General features: G+C 42.1%; 1 protein-coding gene across 2 annotated transcripts in view; it reads right to left on the reverse strand.

Moving 5' to 3' along the window:
- The window catches only part of ralgapa1 (Ral GTPase activating protein catalytic subunit alpha 1), a 65,946-nt gene that overhangs the window by 29,553 nt on the left and 12,936 nt on the right, over positions 1 to 23,457 (reverse strand). For both annotated transcript variants that reach the window (XM_070841782.1, XM_070841783.1), the window contains exons 18-39: positions 18,110 to 19,951; positions 14,704 to 14,828; positions 14,355 to 14,589; positions 13,594 to 13,779; positions 13,132 to 13,302; positions 12,816 to 13,009; positions 12,620 to 12,718; positions 12,195 to 12,350; positions 11,767 to 11,895; positions 11,478 to 11,603; positions 10,509 to 10,567; positions 10,125 to 10,233; positions 8,377 to 8,487; positions 8,054 to 8,122; positions 7,800 to 7,937; positions 7,306 to 7,489; positions 6,148 to 6,266; positions 5,924 to 6,043; positions 4,466 to 5,105; positions 4,198 to 4,313; positions 3,418 to 3,542; positions 474 to 545 (exon numbers count right to left, since the gene is read on the reverse strand). In XM_070841782.1, coding sequence (XP_070697883.1) covers positions 474 to 545; positions 3,418 to 3,542; positions 4,198 to 4,313; positions 4,466 to 5,105; positions 5,924 to 6,043; positions 6,148 to 6,266; positions 7,306 to 7,489; positions 7,800 to 7,937; positions 8,054 to 8,122; positions 8,377 to 8,487; positions 10,125 to 10,233; positions 10,509 to 10,567; positions 11,478 to 11,603; positions 11,767 to 11,895; positions 12,195 to 12,350; positions 12,620 to 12,718; positions 12,816 to 13,009; positions 13,132 to 13,302; positions 13,594 to 13,779; positions 14,355 to 14,589; positions 14,704 to 14,828; positions 18,110 to 19,951 — 5,125 coding nt within the window. The remainder of the gene's footprint in view (positions 1 to 473; positions 546 to 3,417; positions 3,543 to 4,197; positions 4,314 to 4,465; positions 5,106 to 5,923; positions 6,044 to 6,147; positions 6,267 to 7,305; positions 7,490 to 7,799; positions 7,938 to 8,053; positions 8,123 to 8,376; positions 8,488 to 10,124; positions 10,234 to 10,508; positions 10,568 to 11,477; positions 11,604 to 11,766; positions 11,896 to 12,194; positions 12,351 to 12,619; positions 12,719 to 12,815; positions 13,010 to 13,131; positions 13,303 to 13,593; positions 13,780 to 14,354; positions 14,590 to 14,703; positions 14,829 to 18,109; positions 19,952 to 23,457) is intronic.

Here is a 23,457-nt window from a genome sequence, read left to right on the forward strand (position 1 = left end):
TTGTATCCATGCGCTTGCCCCTTAACCCTTCTGTTTCTTTGAGCTTTCCCCTCAAAGAAAGCTACCAGGATTAGTGGTATAATATCTGTCTTGTGCATATAATCAGAAGCAGACAATGGAACCAAGTGGGCAAGAGCTTCACAGTCACTATACAGAGGCGTGTTTTATATCAGGACACCACTGTGTTCAGATTGTGGCCAAGTAAGGGTCACGAGGAAAGGGATGAAATGGGGTGTCACAGGAATCACAGGAGCTTACAGTATACATGTTTGAGTTTTTAACTGCATTCAAATCAATATTTAAAGAACCTTCAAAGTCATAATTCTTTGGGACAAAAGCACTTTAATAAAATAAAAATAGAGAGGCTTCAAGCAAGTAACTAAGACCTGACAGAAAAAAAAAAATCAGACTGATGGAGGAACCAAGGAGTGCAGTAAATGACACAAGGTGCTTGACTTTTCATATTTTATTACCACTGTCGTGAGTCCAGGTTCTTCAGCTCTCTTAGTAGTTTCTCATTCTTCCTCAACAAATGGAAGTTACTCCTGTAAGACACAGATACACGCACAGGTCAGGAATCATTATCCAAAGTTTAAGCCTGCCTCTCCGTTTGCTGTTGCTAGTAAGTATCCTTGTTTTCTTCGTGTTAAAGATTACTCACTTTATTGTACATACCACTGAAGCTCTAAGGACAAGGCCATTCGAAGGGCTTTTTTCTTTGAATTAAATTTTTTCCTAGTTTTGTTTTTGTTTTAATTTATCTTAGGGAGAAGGTTTTAGTTCATGTCTTTTTGGTTATGTGGGTTTTTGCTCATAGGATTAGTCTGCATTCTAATTTTTTGATAGACTCTTGTTTGTTGTTTTTGGCCTGTGTTCACCCTAAAAGCCACATAAAAAGAGGTGATGTTTTAGGTTAAAAGATATATGAGCATGCATTTACAGTAGCATAGAATATAAGGTTTGCTTCTTCCTTTGAAACTATCTTTGAATGAGAAAACTGACCTCCATGGCCTGTTTCAGTGATTTCATAAACATATACTTGGGTTATTGATAATAAATGCAACTGCCTGGTAAACTCCTTTAAGTAAGGCCAACTAGATGCTCTGATACGTGGCAGAAAAAAATAAAAACCAACTCTGCCGAGTTCAAAATTTATCAGATGTAATATTCTATTTGGAAGAGAGAAAAAAAATACAAAAAGGAAGAATATGGAGGGCTTAGAGATCACAACACTTGTGTAGAAACTATGTCACCAAGGAACAAAATGTTACAGAAGATATTTTGTAGGTTCTGTTTTTCATTTGAAAAAGTTCAAAGCCTATTAAAGAATGATGCCATATCTAACCCAAACTGACCATACCTCATTTTTGGACATAGGGGAGAGCGGGGTTGGTTGTCAAAGTGCTTACTACAGCCAAACTAGAGGGCGCCGTTTCATTGCGTTGATATCAGACATTTGGCGTGACGTCATGCTCATTTATATCTTCCCATTTTGGGTGAGACACACAAAACATCAAGGTGAGGAGAAACTTTGTATTTCTTATGGGTCAGAAGAATTTCTCAAAAGATTGTAGGCCATTAGGCATTTCATAATCAAAAATATGAATATTGTCATTGAATCTTTTTTATTTTCAACAAATATTACTGCTATGACTTAGCTGCAGCTCAAAAAGTGATGCAGCTCTTCATGGAGCCTTGTTCTTTTTGTAACTGGATTTTAACAAGGAAGCAATGTCCTGTCTAATGTGCAGGGAATGCTCAAAAGGCACTAGTTTGAGTGACATGTTGTATATAGTTGTACAGAGAAGCAACACTTGTTATCTAAACAGCCCCAGTATTTAGCCAGTCTCTCCTGGTAGGCATTCATACTATTGCACAAATATAGATTACAGCATATTGCTGTGCTTTAAATGAGCAAACTAACAATATCTCATGATAACCGCAGCTAATGCCGTCACTACTTTCAGGCTTCAAATAGAAAAGGACAAAACCCTATCAAAACAAAAGCCTTTTTTAGACGAACAAGTAAAGAGGGCTGTTCCAAATGTCCCAACGACCAGCCACCAACCTCCATGCCACTGATATAAAGCCAAGACCTGAGCAGTGAGGCTTCGAGGGGACTGATAATGACACGTCATTCTTTTCACTCTTACAGAGAGAGAGAAAATAAGCGTGAAAAAGCGGGAGATAAAGAGAGAGAGAGAGACAGCAATTTGCTCTTTATTAAACTGATACTTGGTAATGGCCTCATTCTCTGCTCTCAAAGACTCCATTTACACCCTGGATTATAGGGAAAAGCATAAAAGGGGACACACATGCATGCACATGGGTGACTGTCAGTATCTTAGTGTCTGTAATGTCCCATATGAATACCTGGAGAGACATAAGGGGACAATAACAGATGATTAGACAATCTCTCCTTATCTTTCTTTCTCATCTGTCTATCCTCCCTTTCCCCCTGACATACAAGCTTCTTATTTTCTCATTCTCTTCCATATTCACTCATTTATTTTGGCTAAATTTTTTTCTTTTATTTTTCCATTCATCCTGTTTTCTGATTTGCCACTTCGCTCGCCATCATTCTCCTCTTCAACTACTGCCTTTTATTCTAACTCCAAATGGGCTGAGTTTGATCAATAGAGCACTATACTCATTATCACACTCTCTTACAAACACACATGTACACACGTGTGCACACACGCGCACACAGTGTGTTAAGAAGTCTATTGTGAAGGCTGAATGCAAACGGTGTAATTCCCTGGATAAAGTATAAAGAGCGATGAGTGTCCATTAGCTGGCCAGACACATTTAAAGTGATACCTTGACATTGTGTATTTGAGCCCAGAGTCACTGAGAAGATGAAATGCTGCACCATCTGAATGGGGAAAAACGTGGTGTCTAATTAGAACAAAATCTCTGGAGTTTGAAATGTTTGTCTCATTTGAATTCAATGGGCATTTGGTTTGTTCTAAGGGAGACAAAAATTAATAACAGGCTTCCCACACGTGTATAACAGCAACCTGAAAACAGCCTGTTAGTAGAAAATCCCCATTTTCATATATCTTTACATTTAATTTATTTAAGATTTTATGTGTTAAAAAAAAAGCCACAGCAAGATTGTCCCCATGATGAGGAGCAAACATCATTTGACTTTGTTGGACTATGATTTTCCAACCACTTCATGTCATAAACAACATTTCTGAAACAAATGCAAGGAATTTGTCTATTCAGTTGCATTTTACACACAAATGATACTTAGAGGGGTCACACATGCAAAGGAAATCAAGAGAAAGATACTGTATCTATACTGTATATTATTGATGTTACATTCATGTTATAGTTGTTGTTAAAACATAATAAAAAAATCCACTTTAATATGGTATATATGGACTCTAGTATGTCTGTGTCTGGTCTCACCTCTTCTCCCAGGAGTTGAGTCCCAGTATGTTGATGAGTAGTCTACAGTAGTAGAAGGCTGACTGTGGTGTCTGAGTGTCTGGTTCTGTCTGCTGCACTGCCCTCATGTTCAACTCCTCACCTCTCTGAAACGTTCAACAATTCAGTTTCATGGAAATGTTTTATGGAAAGTGGCATTATGTGAGAGCTAGAGTTTGTTACGTTAAATCAAAACCAAAATGAACAAATCATATCAGAGTATGCCCATATGCAATAGAGAAGCGGACAAAAGAAATTATACAAGAGATTATTTTCAAATTATTCTAACAATTTGACTGTTGTCTGGATATTTTTTCTGCCTCAGAAATAGGCAACTATTGAAGTTATAGAACCATTATTTAGTGCATTGAAAATTAGTGCAATTATGCTGTTGTTGTCCTTAGGCAGAATGATATATGGTTATCTCAAAAGAACAATGATGGCACCCAGCTAATTAAGTTCTGGTTTGCAGCGAGGTCTTAACCCTGTTGAGTTGCTTCAAGGCAGCAAGTGGAAACAAACCTCTTTTTTTTTTTTTTTAATGTGGCAAAAAATATAGTGGGGATTTGGTCTAAAATCAGTTTGACTGTGGGACTACAACAGCCTGTTAAGTGGCCAAAGCAGTTTGTGTTAGTCAAACTCTACAATGGCCAGTGCTGCACTTGTGAGCCACCAGTATGTGAGTGCCAACTTTGTCGGGACATGCTGGGAGCTACTGATTCAAAGTATAAAACTATTCATGTGAATACGGACACTACATACGTGGAGGACGAACTCTCTTTCAGCGGCGCTCTGCTTCAGGATGGCATTGATCACATCGTTCTCCTGCTTTTCTGAAACACATGCTGGAGGAGGGGCTGGGATGTTGAGCGGCATACCTAATGGAACCAATCAGGAGACAAAATTAGCTGTAAACAATTTTTTCTGTGCCTGTCCTTCAAAGCCTTCGAAGACATAAAAACTGTATGTAATACAAATACAAAAAGCACCCACTGTGAACGTGTACCTGTGTGTGTGTGTGTGTGTGTACCTGCTCTCTGTAGGCACTCAGGACTCGAGTATCCCAGGTACTGCAGCATTTCATCCAGTGCATCGTCTCCCTCCGTCAGCGAGTCCCATGCTGGCACTGCCTCCCGACACACACGTTTAGCCAATGGCGACGCTAGAAGCTGTTCCAATCCCGACTCCCCTCGATCCCCCTCCCCGTCTATCCTGTGCTCATTTAGCTCTTCCTCCTGACCCTCCTCAACCTCTTCACCTCGTCTTTGATCTGCCTTCGCATCCTCACTGTCTTTCCTCCCCTCTCCTTCCTCCTCCCCGCCTCCCTCTCCCTGAAACCCTTGCCTTTCACCCTCCATCCCTCTTCCTCCCTCGTCTGCCTCCCTCTCCTCCTGGCCCTCCTCATTGCTGTCTTCTCTCTTCACTCCCATCTTTTGCGGCAGACCTCCTGGTGGAGTGTGTAACTGAAGATTCGCACTGTGAGGTGATTGTGTGTGTGACAAAAATGTGTGTGTTGGGCTGTTTGGGGAACATGGCGGAGGCCCGTAGAGAACAGCAGAGTCCCAGGAGTGTTTTCCAGCTACATCTCGGATGATGACACGGACGCAAGCAGGAGCAGAGGACAAACCAGCTGTCATTCCGCCTCCTGGAACGCCAGACTCTGAACGAATCTGGGAGATAGAGGAAAACAAGGGATAATGGTTAAACACTAAATGTAGCAAAGATTAAAGAAATACTGAGTTGCAGCATCTTTCACACAAGCCAAATCTAAACTGCCTGAAAGCAAAACTCAAACCTTCTTATCAACCTTTTAGTCAGCCTTAGTTTACTTTCTCCTTTGGAGCTAGGAAAACTTTAACGAGAACCAATTAATGACCATCCGTTTTAATTTAGAGTTACACTGAGAGCTTCACAAGCTGGTGTGTTGTGTTTTACTTTACCAGCCTGAGCTTTGCTTAATGCAAACAATGCATGTTAGTCTGCTAACATTTATTTCCATGTCATGTAAAGCTGCATTACCACTACAGACAGTCCAACTTTCTCACTGACTTTTATCCAAGCTCTCTCGTCTCTGCATGTGGAGTGACATCACATCTTTTTTCCCCCCAATCAATTCAATCAATTTTGCCTTTATTTGTGTCTTTGCATTGACTTTGTATGTAATAATTCACATTGCATTTGGTAGAAACACACCTTTAGAAGTAAGCAAGAGTACTTTATTTTTATAGCACCATAAAAACCAGAGCTACAAGGTGCATGTTAACGCGCACACCAACTGACGATTCCATCCCTAAAGAGGCTAAAAATGACCTAAGTAGTAGTATTCTTAACTAACACGTTGATACAGTAAATACAGACTAGCGCCCTTAAGGTTTGAGCTCAGTCAGCCTCGATCACCATGACAAACAGGTAAACTCAGCCTTGGCTTAGAAACAAACAACGCATTACATTTTGTCAGGGCAATTTACGGTTGTTCAGTTGAGGTTACCTGATACACCGAGAGCAGCGTGGAGCCATTTAGAACCAGGAACTGTAGGTTTGGTGAATGGAAAAGCTCTGGTCCAAGATCTGCACTCTCACAGAAGGGGTTGTCTTGGTTTTCACACACCTAAAAAACATAAGCCATAGTTTTGGATAAACAAGTAATCATCACCGTGTACAGTATATCATGCTAGTGCCATTATTACCACCATACATGCACAGAAACAGTACCTGACTAGACAGAGTAGCAGGTCCTCCAGACATTGGATAATGTCCTAGATGGTTGACCAAGTGTGTGATAACTGTTCTGGCTGCGATGGAAACCAAGCCCTGCTGAATACGGCTACGGACTGCAGAGAGGCAACACACACACACACACACACACACACACACACAGAGGACATTATGTTACTACAAGGATACAGCTAAGAAACATGTATACATTTAGGGTACCAGATATGAAATGTTTACAGTCCACTTCTCTGTTTCTGGGTTTTATTGTTTAGTGGCCTAAAAGGTGTAATTGTTCTTTTGACTTGATATTTAGGTTCCAAACAAAACAAAACTTCAGGAATTACAGTTAAACCTTGGAAGAGGTACAAACACACATGCAGCTTGTACATAGTTTGCCCCATGCAGAGAAGAAGCCAATGCCATCACACACTGTGCTGCCAGCAAATCCTGGCTAATCAACATCATTACACACACACTGTGACACATGCACACACTTTCCAACAGCTCCTTATTGACAGAGCTGTGTGTAGAGTACAGATATGTATTGATCAGACATTCTCAATGACTCCTTAAACCTCAGGGGGGCTCAGGGGGAGGAGGAAGCAAAAAGAAAAGACAGGAAAAGAAAAAAGGAAAGAGGAATGACAAATTAACATTGAAGAAAAAAATATATAAGTGAAAAGAGTATTAGCAGAGATTACTGTTAAGGCAATGAATCAGTAAAGACAAGAAGATGTAAAAGAAGAGAGAAGAGAAGAGAAGAGAAGAGAAGAGAGGCATGGTCTATTGGGGTGCTCCAGTCATTAGACTAGACACCGTGTCCTGGTGGACCACAGCAGGGGACAATACACACTCTCACACGGATGCAGACAGATGCACTCACACCCATACACCCTCACATCAAACTTTTTCCATCTTTAGTGATTGGCAGGGATTAGGGAGAGATTTTGTGAGCGTGTCAGTGCACCACTTTAAATGCATAGAAGAATCGCGGACTAGATACAGATATGTGCTGGGTGAAGTCTGACCACATGAATAATTAAATACATATTGACATGCCCAGACTCATTTCAAAATATTGAAAATCAGTAAAGACACCAAGTGATGATGATTACAGTGATGGGCCTGACAGTTAGGCAGTGTTAGATAAAATACCTTCAGTGACAGGCTGTAGTTTGTTGGAGCGTTCAGAGTCCGGGCTGTGCAGTGGTTCTGGTTCTCGGAGATTCTCTAATGGCAGGAACGGGTCATAGTCGGGACTCAACAGGTCCGACAGCTGCAGCGGGTAATACTTGGGACTGTTGAAAGACTGGGCTCCATACACACAACCATGCAATACCTAGACATTTTTTTAGAAGGAAAATGAATATTATTTCAGACTGAATTCCATTTTGCTGGATTAAAACCCATGTTCATCTTTACTGCACTGATACTTATACTTCATATAATGATAAATCCACATTTTCAGTATGGGTCATGTTTTTGGGAAGTACGTGTTTAACCATTTTATATAAGATCTTTTCTAGTGGTGGTTTCTGTGATGACCAGCCACTGCACAGTGAATATTATTCAGGTCAGTGTAAGTGACTGTGTGTGTTTGTCTGTGTCTATTAAGGGGTATGCCATGAGGACACAAAGCTAACACACACCTTATAAATACAGCTGAGTAAAGTCTTGGTAGGCTGGTCCTTATCTGGGGGGCTTCGTGTTTGAACTGGTTGAAGAAGAGTCTTTGGAGGCAGAGCCATCACCCAGTCCAACAGGCACAAAAGGAGGGACACTACCAGCTACAACACACACACACACACACACACACACACACAGGTACGTGTTCACTTTATGATAATATACAAACATAGTAATATATGGTAATGGGTAAAGGGTGTGTGCCTGTGCATGTTACCCTCTTATCCAGTTCATGAGGAGAGGACTCAGTAGTAGGCAGCAAGTGTGTGATGGTGGCGATCAAAATCTAAGAAAAAGAAAATCAAAGTTGCTTTAGAACTACAACAACAACAACAACAACTACAACTACCACTACTACTAGTGCTCTAGAGACATCAGTAAGACTAAGAATGACATTTCTGAGATCTCAAGCTTAGCTTTACACAATGTGATTTAGTCCATCAGGATGTGTGGACGTGGCTGATGGTAAATAAATAACAAATGAAGGCAGTGCTTGGAAATATTCCAGTGTTTAGAAGTGCACAGTAATTTATGTCTCACCTCTACGATCTTCTTTGGGGTGTCAGGGGGAAATTTCTGAAGATGATCCACGTAACTGATCAGGAGGTGAAGGATGTCTGATGCCACCAGTGCTACGTTCTTATTGGGGTACTGGGGGATGAGGCACACAGGACAGTGTTTGTGTTAGTTCATAGGTTCTGTAGGTACATTCATAGTTTAATCAACACACTTAAAATAATAAAAATAGTCCTTATCTGTTTTTTTAAAAACTAAAATTACAGTTAATCAAACAGGGATTTTAGGGTTAGATGGGTCTATCTTTTTACTCTTAGATAAGGAAATGCCACATGTTAAAGAAAAGGTTATATCTATGCATTCTTGCACGACCTGTAATTATTTTCAAATTCTCATTACATGTGTATATCATTTATTTAGAAATACACTGAAATACAGGTCAATTAGTGGCAAGAGGGAGAGTCTATAAATCGGTGGGGCTCTCATGAAGGTCACCACCTACAGAACAAAAACTATATGTAGATAGCAGAAGGGACAAACAGTTGGATCAGGAGGAAGAAGTGGCTCAGCATGGAAAGCTTTGTGTTTGTGTGTGATTGTGCGCCTGCTTCTGAGGCTATTGGCTGCTGGTATGAAGGTAAGAGATTCAAAAGTGGACAAGATGTGTGTGTGTATACATGTGATAATGTGAGTGTGTGACACAGCTTGCAGCATTCCCCCTGGATCAGTCTCCTATCTGAAGGAGGACCAAACATATTGACAGTCCAGGGTTTGCTCCCAGGAGTAGGTGAATGCAAGTGTGTGTGTGTGTGTGTGTGTGTGTGTGTGAGATGCTGCAATGTCTTAGCAGGCCATTGGCTGCCGATACACAAGCTAGGGATTCCAAGGTGGAAAAGGTATGTGTGTGTGTGTGTGTCCATCTAGAGCCACTTGGCCGTAGATGAGAGAGTAAATGTTGGACGGTATTATTCTGATCCACAGGCCTCCCAGTCTAGTGGTGGCTTGAAACAGACAATACCAACTGAGGCAATTTCACCAACACCAACAATCATCTCCAACATTTTTTTCCATCATACTTTGGCTCTTTGCAGCCTGCCGTGTTAAAACACAGCAACACCCCAACTGCCCAGTTTTCACTCAGTGTTTTGGTTACTTTAGGCACCTCCACACTTCATCTAAAGCAAGAGTCCCATCAGTGATCTTAGTTTTGTCTTGTGTTTTCCAGTTACATACAACAGACAAACAGTCTATTGTATTCAGTTCAGTGATCATTTAAAAATTAATTAAAAAAAACATAAAATATAATATAACATGAAAATGTCCAAGCAATAGAAAACCTGCTTTAAAAATGTTACTACTTAAACCTACATTTATATTTTACACTGTTATTTATTCAGTGAATCATATTAGTAGAGTTCATCATCTTTGCCTTATGGGATTAACGCTGTTTTGTTTTTTTTAACCTAAAGTAGGCCTAATCATACATCCAGACAGATGAGGAACACATGTGTTGTCTAGATCAGTCTAACAGGCGGCCAATCAGCAGGGTGTTTGATACAGATTCATTGCTTTGGTCTGAGCACACTGGATGACAGTCAGAGACAGAGAGAGTACCACGGTCAGCAGGGACAAAGTTTGAAAACAGGCAAAGGCCAGAGGCTGCATGAGATAATCTTATTCAGCCGGGATGGCATGTGACCTTTTGGATTTATATTTCAATGACTAATTTGTAGCTTGTGTTTCAAGTTCAGGAAGCTGAAGTTGAGACTGACCTTCAGGGTAACACAGATGACGTTGAGAGCATCTTTAATCTGAGGATGTTGAGTCCCGTGAGACAACTCTTCGCACAGCCAGATACCCAGACTACACAGAGCTACACACCTAACAAAACAGGCATAGTGTGAACAAGCTGTGAACACAAGGTGTTTAGAATATCAAGCATAGAAAGTATAAAGATACTTATGATATAAATGAACACACACGCTGTACACATGTATTTATGAACACACCAAGTAAGAGAGAATAAAAAAAAAAAAAATGCAAGCAGTGAATGCAAATACGTGTAGTCTTAGTGTTACACCAATGTGAATATTTTTTAAATATAATAATTTATTCATCTTTAAAAATGTACCTAAATGTGGGTGGACAATACTTACCTAGCAGGAGCGGAGGGTTCGTCCCTGGCAGAGGTCAGGATGGTTTTGATAATGTGCTCCTTAAAGACAAAGCATACAGACAAACACAGTTAATTTGCCTCACACAATACAAATCACTGGTTCTATGCTAAATGTGTAAATATCTACATACTGTGCAACATCTTGTTCAGCTCCCACGCAAAGTTAACCTTTCCTCCAGGTGTGTATGATGAATACTGACTGAGTGCTCAAACAGTCTCATTGTTTTTCAAATAATAAGAAAAGTGATTCATGGATAACATTATGAGGCGTTAATATACATCATACACACACATGATGCAGTAAATATGGAAACACGGGCACAGTGCTGACTTATCTACACGCACGCCCAGACACATTCACACACTCACTGGTCCTGTCCCCCCGGTCAGTGATTTAATTTAGTTTTAGTGATTCAAACCAAGTTTCTGCCTAGTAAGAAACCAGTGAGCGGGCCTGAGGTGCTCCCACGCATGGCATTAACTGTTTACACAGCAACAACAACAATAACAACATTACTCCCATAGCTCCGGATTGTTACGAGAATGACTGATGAGACATTAACCTATTAGTTTGGCTCCGGGACCCCCTACGGACAGCAGAAATTTGACTTACATAGTTTGGACTGACTTGGATTACACACAAAGTACATCAGGTTTCTCCTTAGTGTTTGACCCTGTGCTTGTTGGATGTCAGTTTTTAAGTATGCTGACATGTTTTGATTTGGCAAGAGTTGTGTGTCTGTTACAGAGATGACAGTTGAATGGTACAATCTAACTAATAAATGGAAACACTAATAAGAACGTTGGTTGTTGAACATGTGGTTTACTAGTTTTCGTTGTTATTTTGACCCCACCCCCAAAAAATTCCTCTCATACTATCACAGAGAATAATGACACTGACCATGGACAGAGGTGAGGCAAACCCACAATTACTATTGCTTCCATCTACCTTGACATCAGGGAACTTGGTAAGCACCACGTCAGCTGTAGTGGGATGGAGTGCTGGAAGCTCGCCATACAAGTTGGGAAAACACACCAGAGATCCAAGCAGGATCTGGGCCTCTACTCTTGGAGCCTGGAAAGGAGGAGGAAGGGAGAAATAAAAATAAAAATAATAGAATATAATAGAAAATAGAAATAAAAAAGTAGAGAGAGGGATAGAGGAGATGTGAATGAAATTTAAAAAGTGTCAGCCTGTACTGTACAGGCGAGCAACATTGCGCTTCTGTGTTTCTTACATTGAGTGATGAGCAGGCGGTGACTCTAGAAGCTGCAATGATGAAGTCCAGGATCAGCATGGTGGCTCCAGGTAGACCGATACTGAAGAACCTGGGACTGCAGTGCTTTATGATGGTGTTCACAATGTCCTGTAGAAACCATGCAGTTCTTTTCTAAACATACTCCTGTGACTATAGCAGTCGCAGATATGCAAAAAGCCCATATTCCTTTGACTTGAAGCAGCTTAAACTTTAATTAACATTACATATTTTGTTAAGGTAGCAGACGAGTGACAAATACAGGACTTGAGTGCCTTAAAATGTTTTTTATCAAAATATTTGTTATAGCAAAATACAATGTTTGTTCATGTGTTGTCTTTTAATATGAATTAGTACACCAGACTTTTGGTCACCTTTACAATACTTGCACACATCGACATACACTCTACCTGGTCTTGGTGCAGGAGTCCTTGGTGCATGATGTTGTAGAAGTGTGTGAGAAAGTCTGTGTTTGGGGAAACGTCTTGTCGTCTCTTCATGATCCTGCAGATGAGCTTGTAGGCGTGAAGCTTCCCCTGCTTGTAACGCTCCGTCAGCATGGTGGCCTGGAGGAGCACACACATACACAAACATGTGAGCATTACGTACATAACTCAGATTTTTGATTTCAGTCTTTGTGTGCGATTATTCTTTTAGCATACAAATGCATTTTGATCTGTTTATACATGAAGATAGTCAACCCATTGGCATTCAGGCAATAAGATGAATATGATAGTATTAATTACATACACATTAGAAAAACAGATGGCTTTTCTTCCCATGTATAACTAGATCTCATTGTAATGAATGTCAGAGGTCCCTCAATCACGCCTACCTTAAAGAGCCATGGGGTGAGGATTCTCAGGGGTGGGATCAGAACAGGGGGAGGGGGAGAGGACTGGTTGTCCAGAGAAATGCCCAAATTATCTCTTATCTGAAAAGAAAAGAGTCATTTTTACATGTAAACACAATCTTTATGGAAAATGTTATCTTATGGTTGTGTAGTAATCGTGCATTGAGTCAGCACACACCTTGGCCAGGTTTTGCCACAGTTCACACAGATAGTCAAAGACCTGAGCATGGATCTCTGGGTCTTTGATGCTATTGACGTCCCCCAGGATACCCAGCATCCTGCGCCACATTACCGTGGCAACATCTGCGTGCCATCCAGTTAGAGAGCCACCCGCCATCACACTGCAGTCCTCGCTAGGGAACTCACTGGTTTCTAGAATCAATTAATGAATCAATCAGTAATCGGCTGATTCTAATTCACAGCTGAGACATTAGTAGGAGGAAGAAAAAAGACATATACAAGTTAGAAATCTTTAAGAGTGTGCCCATTATTACCCAAGTCATCGGGGGTCTGTAGGACAGAGTTGTGGAGCTTCTGGTCCAGCTGTAGGTGTGTGTGTGAGTGGGAGTGTGCGTGATCAGCGCGTTCTGCTGTCAATGTGGCAGGGGAGGGCGTCTGGGAGCGAGAGCCCCCCAGGGAATGCATGGGAGATGCACTCTCAGAACCTGGATAAAGAAATATACAGTACACACAAGAAGAAAAAAAGATATGAAAAACAACTGCGATGTTTTTTGTTGAGTCGTCCGGGAGGCATAATTCTGGTCTTCGTTTTGTAAGATAGTACAATCACACATTCAAATTACATTCACAACGCAGGAAAACTGACATCATTAGTATGTAGACATCTATGTGGTATAGTTCGTAATATTTAGGCTGTTGGTTTATGTACACATTTTACCATTTAGATCCACTGAAATAATACAGTAGCAACAGAGAGCTTTATGTTGTGTACACACCAGTGACAGTGACAGTGTGGCTGAGGCTGCTGGTCTCGGAGTCGAGGTGAAGCGTTGTCAAACTTGCTACCTCGTGTTCCTCACTGGCCACGCCTCCTCCCAGGCTGTCCTGGTCAAGTGAGCTGCCTCGACCACCCCCTCCAGATCCAGCTCCTCCTCCGCAAGCTTCTGACGTGAAAGTAAAATCTACGAAAAAATGTTCAGTTACACTTTTTTCAGAACTTCTGTACTGCAAAGTTTCCAAATGGAGGCAAAGCACGGATACACAGGGCATAATCCTTAACCCTGGTTTCCCCTTAAAGAAACACTGTCTCATTGCTGCTGTTTACATTCCCCCTTATTCTATTCCAAATTCAATTATTTAGACAGGACATGTTTGACATGTTCAATGTTTGTGTAGCATGAGGGGGCTATAAATTTTATTTCTAACTGCGCGTTGTAAGTTGGCAAATAAATGACCTGATGATGTTAAAGGTGGTTAAAGTTATAATGATGCCAACAATATGATGTGATTCATGTTCTTTAACTCTTCAAGCTTAAATGCCTTTATTCTGCCATCCTCATGTATAATGTATCACCCATTTATATCCCACAGCTGTAACTTAAAAGAATCTACCTAGAATTTCTTTTCATTTAGACAAGTAAAAACATGTTTGACAAACTCAAATAAAATAGCAAGCTTCATATAAAAATATGCAAACAATTCTGTGTCCCGGAGTTTGTATATATTAGGAAAAAACAACGGATCCCTCGCTCCTTACTATCAAACTTGCAGGTGGAGTACTGAAAGGCATTAAAGGAGTCTGACTGGCTGTCTGAGCTGATCACATCGGAACCACTGGCACTTGCAGGTGACGTCCACTCAGAGGGAACCCCAGGATCATCAATAGGTCGGAGATCATCTGAGGGTCGTGATCCAGGACTCTGACCTGCCTCTAAGAGCTCTGGCAGATCCCTGGGAACCTCCAAACTTCCCGGGCTGCTGCCACGACGGCCCTGTGTATCAAAAGAAAGTAAGATTTAATGCGATTTCAGCTTATCTGCTGTCTGGCACTGCAACTCTCATCTTCAATTAGTGTGTGTCTGTGTACTTGTTTGTGTTGTACTCACCGCTGTTCCTTTGGCCCTCAGTCTCTCCTGGATAAACTCATCCATGAGGTCGGAGAAGTTTGGATTGCTGCTTCCGACGTCACTGGAGACAGGACGAGCCTTTTGGACCACCTCCTCTTTGTTGACTAGAGGCAGACATAGAGGGTAGATATATGGTGATAGTCAAAGACAGAATGCCCACATACACGATCACAAACACACACACACACACACACACAAATGATGGAAAAATGGATGAACATTCACAAATATGTTCGCAGACAGGTGAGATGATGACAAGTAAATGACGTGAAAGACATGAAGAAACGAACAATGACAGACGTGAAAGATCCACACCCACTCCAACAGCTCAAACACACAAAACTGAGATAATTATACTATCAAGTCTGTCTGGCTGACAAAGTCTATGTAAGTAGATTATTTGTACCTAGCCTATAAGGGATATCGTGACATTTTCTTAGCCTGTTTCACTTCCCAAAATGAAAGCGGTCAAACACTGTTCTCAACTCCTGTAGCATCATTATAGTCCTAGGATACTGAAGGGCTGAGATATTTGATCAAAATGTCACAATATCCACGCAACTGGAGCTTTCTCTGAATAGTAAGAGCAGTCCTGATGTGTGTGTACTGTAGACCCTGAATTAGCAAAAGACTGATTGTTAAAGAAAGCCACGACACAGCAAGCAAATCCACCAAAAAGCAATGCAGGAGTTAATTCACACCATGCACAGAGAGTGAGAGAGCTTATCACTTTGTTAGGTCCAAACAGGGAGCATGTCAGAGGCCTACATTACTACAGTTAGGTTGAGTGATGTTGCTGTTAAGTTGGTAGCAATGACAGCAGTAAGTGTGAGTTTGTCAACACTCAGAGCGGGAAGCATCCATCGATCCCAAATCAGATGAGAGTGAATATGCCGCCGACAGCACTAATCAACTGTTCTTTAATTTCTAAACCTGTGAGCTGATAGAGCCTGGTTACATCTACAACCCAATACCAGGTGTTTGGTCAATATATCTTAAGAGCTACTGAACACAGAATGAAAATCTTTATTTTGCTGCCATCTAGCTGAGGAAAATTACACCTTGCTGCACATTTTATCCTTGTAGATTTAAGACTGGAAACCTCCACATACACCACAGCCACTCAGAACAAGAACAGGCTGTGTTCAAACGTCAATGCTCTGCAGGTGCAATTTGAAATCACACAGCAGGAAAATATTTGTTCCAGATGTGTACAGACGTGCAACAAAGTTGAAACTTTCAGACCACAGGGGTCAGTGCAAAAATTCCTTTCTGTTACTGAAGTTTTAGCTGCTTATTAGAAGAATGAGCATCTCGCTGCAGTGATCATATGGAGGGAACTGATGTTAGCAGCAAACAGACTTAATAACACCGCTAGATATTGAATTTGTCACTGTCATTTTAGCCAACTCTTCTCCAGCATTAACCTTTATATCCCACTTCCAATTAGTATGTTATTCAGGTATCTCATCTAGCCCTGGATATTAAATACCATGATAATAGCTGTGTCTACTGGTAGGCTATTGGACTGAAATGGTTATTTGCCATGACATGACCAACAGAAATTAGAAAATAGGATCAGAAACGCTGCAGTGGACTACACTAAAATCACACAGCGGCACAGATCAGAGAACTAACAAATGACTAGTGTGTCATTAAGTAGCTACAAACTACTGAAACTGATGTCTTTTGAAAACAGCACTTTTTGTAGTCAATCAGTAGTATCAGTCGACACAGCTCAGTTTACGGTAGAACCTCTCAGACTTGATTGTAGTTTGACAAAATAAGCAGCTATTGTGAGGATGCAAATACAATATTAGGGAGTACAGCACGCCACACAACACTGTGGCTCAAGTGGCTGCACCACTGCAAAGGGACAACTTCACTGTCAGTTCACCTCACTGAGGACTTGAATGAGGAATGGGTACATGGCTTTCATAGGGGCAGACAGACAAATTTTTACATCTCTGACATGTGAGGTTGTGTGGTTAAGCTCATAAAGCCCCAGCGGAGGGCTCTACCTGTGTTTATAGAGCAAGGATTATGCATAACCATCAACAGTCGTAGAGTTTAAATAGTTCAACACAAAGCCAGACAGACAACTGCACATAATATCTGGGTTTAGTCTGCATGGAGTGACAGATCATTTGGGGTTCACTAAATTCAATGTAATTGTAAAAGTAGCTCTCAATGTTTCTAATCCATGCAAAAATGTTTTTTTCAAAAATTAACTATCATTTCAATAATTCTGGTCTCCACTGTGGAAAATTCCACACATCCAACATTTGGCTCAAGTTGGCAGCCGACACTCCAGAATAAAGTAAAAGAAAGGGTCTGCAACAGTATTTCCACATCAAGACAGATTCATGTGACGAATCATTGTGTTCACATCAAACCTGATCCTCAGGACAAAGACATGTAAGTAACTCAGTTCTGCAATGTGTTACCCTGAGAATTAGAATGAATAGAAAAAGGGCATTTACACCGCTTATTCAAATGTCCACTTACCAATCATCGTGTTTGATACTATCTTGTGGCAGTGTGCAAGGCAAATAACCATTCAAGATTGGTGATTTAAGTGCACACCTTTTCTTATCCATTCAAATTCTACTGGTTACCAATTGGACCATTACCAATATGGTCACTCTCACATGAGGTCTAATGCTGCATTCTAGTGGTCTGATAATGAACTACAGCAACATGTTTACATGCAAATGTATGTGCAACAACTGTTAGCTGTTCTAAGATAAGTAACATCATTGATTAACCTTTAAATTCTCAAATGTAACGAGCTACATTTAGATACGGAAGGTGTCACAAAACATTTGGGAGCTTCCTGTGAGGTATTTTAACCGGTGCTTTTATCTTTTCTACAGCCAGTTGTGTTTTTCTGTGGACTGTCATTTCCTCTTGTGCAGTTGAAGAGGGGCCGGAGTCCGGGGAGGAGGCGAAGGAGGCATGAGGAGGCCGCATGCAACATCGAAGAGCGGGAGGAGGTGGAGAAGGGGGGGAAGAAGGAGAGGAGGTTAAAATCCCAAAGCCCTTAGAATATAGAGGACAGTAGGAGGAGGGAGGGGTCTTCCAAGGTAGAGGAACAGGTGGGAAGGTATGGGAGGAGGGGGGGGGGGGGTCCTTGACAGGAGGCAGGCTGGAGGAGGGACTACGTTCAAGAGGAAACACATCAACAGGGAATTTGAATTTCAGTCCAGCAAGATGATGAGTGTCAGCCAAAAAAATATCATTCCATCATAACAAACCAGTTAAAAACAGCCAAAAAGGAAAAGAGAGTTGCTGGTGTTTGTGTGTTGGTGAGTATCTGTCTTCCCAAAGTTGTTGTTGTATCTGTTGTGTCCATTGTGAGCGCTTCACTCGTAGCAGTCCTCACCTGGCGTTGTCGTCTTTCGTCCAAAGTAGCCCAGGACATGGGAGTAGAGATCTCTTAGCGATGCGTCACCCATGGCAGCCCGGCCCTGCCGCTGAGGCGACGAGCCCTGGGATGACCCCTGACCTCGGGGCCGGGGCTTTGACAGAGCGTGAACCACAGTCTTATAGACGCCACCAAGGAGAGCCCCCTGGTGGTGTCGTGAGGCAGTGCTGCCAGGCTCCTGGGAGCGCGAGCGGGAGGCCCGAGATCGCAAGGCGGAACGTCCCAATCGACCACGCACCCCTGAAGGCACGCCAGAGAAACCTGAACTGCTTGACAACACCTCTGAGTGAGCGTCAGAGCCGTGGTTGGATCCCACACAGGATCCGGGATGTTGCTTGTCCTTATCCCCTCCAGTTCCAGGCCTGTTTTCCTGGTTAGCAGCAATTGCTATGCTTCCTGGCCCACTGTTACCCACAACAGTCCCAGAGGCTAATTTCTCATGTGCTGCTGCTCTATGGCTAGCAGAGCCAAACTTACCTGCACTACCTGCTCCCAGCTTCGCCCCCGACCCTGTCCCAGCTCCGGCCCCAGGCCTCTCTCCAGCTGAGTGGCTGTGTGTGTGGAAGTGACTGAGGCGACGCAGCCTGGCTTTCCAGTGGGCCTCTTTACTCTCAAGCGGGTTGTGGAACTGGACTGACTCAGTCGAAGGCCGGAAGCTAACATGAACACCCCCAGAATGATGCCTCTTGGTGATACTACGGGACATCTTGGGCTTAGCTGGGTCTAAAGTTTGGGGGGTTTGATTTGATTCAGTGCTAGATTCTAAAGCATTAGCGTCTTGTCGAATTAAAATGGACCTCTCTTTTGCTGCCGGTTCTTTATCATCCTCATTCTCTTCTCCTAATTCCCTTCTTAGGTTGCATTTCCCTTCCCATCCTGCTGCCTTTCCTCCTCCCCTTTTCTCCCCAGAGTGTCGTTCTACATTAGCACTCCCCCTCGCATTGGGTGACGGCCACTGACACTGCAACTCCAGGCACTCATAGATGCTCCGCTGCTCTACCTCATTCTCCTCTGTTGAATCCACACTGCTGTGTCTGACAGATTTACTTACCTGTCTGTCCCCTGTCATCACCTGTCTTACCTCTCCTACCTGTCCTGTGTATTCCACTTGTGCTCTAGCTACCCCTGTTTGCACAGGCACAGTTACAACACTGTTTTCTAGTACTTGACCAGGACTCTCTTTCTCTTCTGCCTCCGCCTTCCTCTCACCTCCTTTATGAGTGAGGTAGTCCCTGATAGAGGAAAATAAATCATCCTCCTCAACACCAGCTCCCATTTCACCCTCTTCTAAATCGATCTCCTTTTCAGATGAAAAGGTAAAGGCAGACTCCCAGTCGCTTACCCAATCAGAACTAGAACCATGGCTGTGAGAGCCAACCGGATGCCAGAACTGGTCATAAACACTACCATCATCTTGTCCCTCTGAGGATGCAGAAACAACACCGTTGGAGGAGGTAAAAGGGGTGGGAGAGGAGGAGGTGAGGAGGTGAGGAAGTGGTTGAGCTACGTGGCTATTGGCTGCGAGTAAGGAAGAAGTTGTGGAGTGGTGGTGAGGGGGATTCGGGATCGAAGTGGGATCCCTCTGGGGGTCTTCACCTTTGACCCGCTCGGCGATGAAAGGCTCCATGATGTCAGAGGCGCTGCTGCTTCTTGCAAGGGAGGAAGGGGCCGGGGCATCCAGGTCACAAGCCCCTCCCTGGAAAACCTCAGAGCAGGAGGTGGGAGGGGCCTCATCGCTCTGGGAGGAGTGGCGTAGCCGAGAGGTACGGGATGTCAGCGTGATTGGTGGGTCCTCAAGGTCTGCCAGTTTGGGGAAGATGAAGGAAGGGGAGTAAGGTTAGTGGAGTGGATACATGTAAACGGACACACACAGACACACACACCTCTACATGAACAAAGACCCCCAAAACATAAAGTAAATATTGTAAATATGATGTACATTCTACTGATTATCTTAAACATTACAGCATTTCTACAGTGATTACAATGCAAGATGGTGTACAAAATATGTGCAGAATAGATTTAAGCAAATTTTACAAAACAGATTTTCTAAAAAAGATTAAAAAAATACACACTGTTTCATTACTTCATTACTTGTGCATAAAACCATGAATGCTAAAGCAATCTAATTTATGGTCCTTTATCATGTCGCCACATCATGATCCTAACTGATAAACTCCTTGATGATAATTGTTTAAGTCATAATGCTGAACACCTTCCTATTTTGTTTGAAGTCAAAATCATCTGTCTGTGGATACTACACTGTAGATACAGCTAACAAACCAGAACAGCATTCATGATGGCCCAGACAGCTCATTACAACTTCTACCACCTCAACCAGAAAACTGTATGAACAAATATGTGACCAAACACAAAAAAATAAAGACCACCACCCCTTTAAAAGCCTGCAATAAACAACTTGAGATCATTCAGGGATGGCCATTCTGATGGCAAACTGACTTGTGGTTACATAATAACCAACAATAATCCTCTGAAAAGACAGATTATGCTAAGCAGACAAAGTAATGCCACAAAGGGCATGCACTCACTTATTGATAGATAATGTTTTTGAACTCTAAGGAAAATCTGTTGTAGTTAGTGTTTTGCTCCTCTGCATTGACATTTGTTATGTCCATCTGGCAGTTTTCACTTTGATTGGATGTCAAATTGTAAATAAATGGCAACTTTTATTAAGATGTGATCATCAAGAGGTTACCACAAACACACACACCAAAAGTGAACACACAATCAAACAAGTACACCAATGTAATAAGTAAAATCACTATAGCAGAAGACATGATAAAGTAAAATCATCACCATAACCTACAGAAAATAAGGAAGGGAGTTTACTTAAATGTCATCCCAGGAATAAATGGCATCAAATGAAATATCACACATCAGTGAATAAGAGAAGGGCTTAGAAACAAAGGGGGAAATAGATGCTTGTATTATGCATAAAACAGTACAGGAAGAGGAACATGCATGCATGCAGGCAGGCAGATAAGTAAAAGTTAAACAGGCAGAGGAACAAGCAAGCAGACAGGAGAACAGGTAGGTCAGGTTTCATGCAGACACACAGACAACAGAAACAGAGATACGTACACTATATCCATCTACCTGTGGAACCTGTGTACAATTTACATCCTATAGTTTGCCATGTGTTGACAACATTTCATTCTTTGCCATGGCAAAAATCTAATGCATCCCCTAATGCTAAAACCACAACAGTAACCACAATAACTGTGGGCAGACAGATATTGAGACAACTGGCCAACTTGGATAAATATCTCAACTCTTCAAATGTTCTCTATTTTCAAAAAGAGAAAAAAAATACTTTAAATGGGTGATACAGATGCTTTGATCATTCACCTGGTACATGCAAAATGTCAAGGAATGCTGATCAGACTAATGCACAGCTTCAGGAGGATGATGCATCTTTGATGTTCAAGCGTTTCTCAAAGTCACACTGATCATCCCAGTTACTGATCAAAAGGGGAAGGGCTGGATGATTCCTGATGGACCACATGCTTCAGAAATGACAGGCAACCAGAAAAATTGATAGACAGAGACAAGACGACGGGCATAAAGTTTCAGTTTCTGATAGACGTACAGACATGTAAAGTTTCCAGGCAGGCAAGCAGACAGGTAGTGCAAAGAGTGTGTACCTGCCAGCTGGTCAGCAAGGGGGGGTAGTAAAGGGTGGTGGTGGTGGAGGAGGACAGGAAGAGGCGGAGCCAGAGCAGGAGCACTCTTAGCACTGCGGATAAAGGCTGAGGACAGCAGAGAGTCCCCCGTAGAACAGCTACGCAGGGCTGAAGAGGTGGGGAGAACAGACAGAAGAGAGACAGAGACAGAAAAGGGAAGCAAAGACGGCAATGAAAGAAGGAAGAAGGAAGGTATTGTTGAGATGACAAGTAGGGAGAAGAGGCGAGTGGAAGGAAGGTGGATAGAAAAGTGAAATTGAAAAGTGAAATGAAAACAAAGGCATGTCAAAAGTAACACCGGCAAAAATAAAAGATGGTAGTAAAAGAGTAAAAAGTAAAAATGAGAGATAGAAATAGGTGAAGATACAGAAAAATAAATTATTTACGGGGTAGAGACAAAGCAAAGAAGGGTAAATTTGGGGAGAAAGACAAGAAATCAGTGAAAACAGAGACGTGACAGGAAAGTGTAGAAAAGAGGACGGTTGTCGGGGGCGTAGAGGGACAGATACAGGGAAGGTGAAGGAGGAGTGAGACGGGGTTAGCTTTATAGGAAAGACAGTGAGAGGCTGGTGGCAGCACAACAGTCTGTACAGCTCAAAGCTCTGCTTCAAAGACCACGATATACAGGAGCACTACACTACATACTGTGCAAAATGCACTTTTTGATGTCTCCTCAACATAAATGTGTGTCCCTGTTGTCTCTACAGACCTTCCAACTCAGTGAAAAAATCATCCTCTCTTTTTCTACTGTTCCATCTTTTAGTAAATGTGTGTGAAAACGCTCCGCTCCAGATTTGGCCTTGCATGTGACGTCTCACGCAGGAATCTGATCATGTGACCTCCTTCAGCCCTCAAGCAGGGTGGAGGTCCTGCCTACTGAGACCCGAATCCACCTCACTGTCTGCCTTTGCTATGTAGGCTAACGCTAGCTCTAGATGTCAAAGATGCGAGCAAAACATACAAATTGTGCAAAAATAACATAAATCATAACATCATATCACCAAAACATGTACTACTCTGTGTGGGTGAAACATTATTTTACTGTGGACTGCTTTCTTAACAAGGCCTATTACAACACAAAATCAAGGATGGATAAATGCCAGCTATCTGTGACCCAATTTCAGACTTGAAGCTGTAAGTTTTGCAATGTTTTATGTTGTTTTGCCGTATATTTGGCAGGTTAGTCTGTTGAACTTTGAGCTAGCATGTTGCTCAGCTAATGCTGCTCCCCTTCAGAGTCGAGATCTTGCTTTTTAGTGTGTTTTTTGAACATTACAACATAAACATATACTAGTAGGACCCCCAAATAGAAGAATTAACCTGAAAACGAGCACAACACATCTCCTTCAATGCTAGTCAGACACACCGTTAACATGCATTCACAACAAAAGTTGTGTGTACCACGTACCTGCAAGAATGTTGGTTAACATGTATGGACTTTTTTCTCACAGGAAAAGCACACTTGGTTATTTTAGAATTGTGGTGCTAATGCATATCATGGGCCCAGAGAAGCTGATAAACTCCTAGGTCCTACCATCACTCATCACAAGGAAAACATCCAGAGGCAGTAGATTTGTAAAATGTGTGTATTGTAGTTTGAAA

This window comes from Pempheris klunzingeri, chromosome 13 (genome assembly GCF_042242105.1).
Source record: "Pempheris klunzingeri isolate RE-2024b chromosome 13, fPemKlu1.hap1, whole genome shotgun sequence".
Taxonomy (NCBI): Eukaryota; Metazoa; Chordata; class Actinopteri; order Acropomatiformes; family Pempheridae; genus Pempheris; species Pempheris klunzingeri.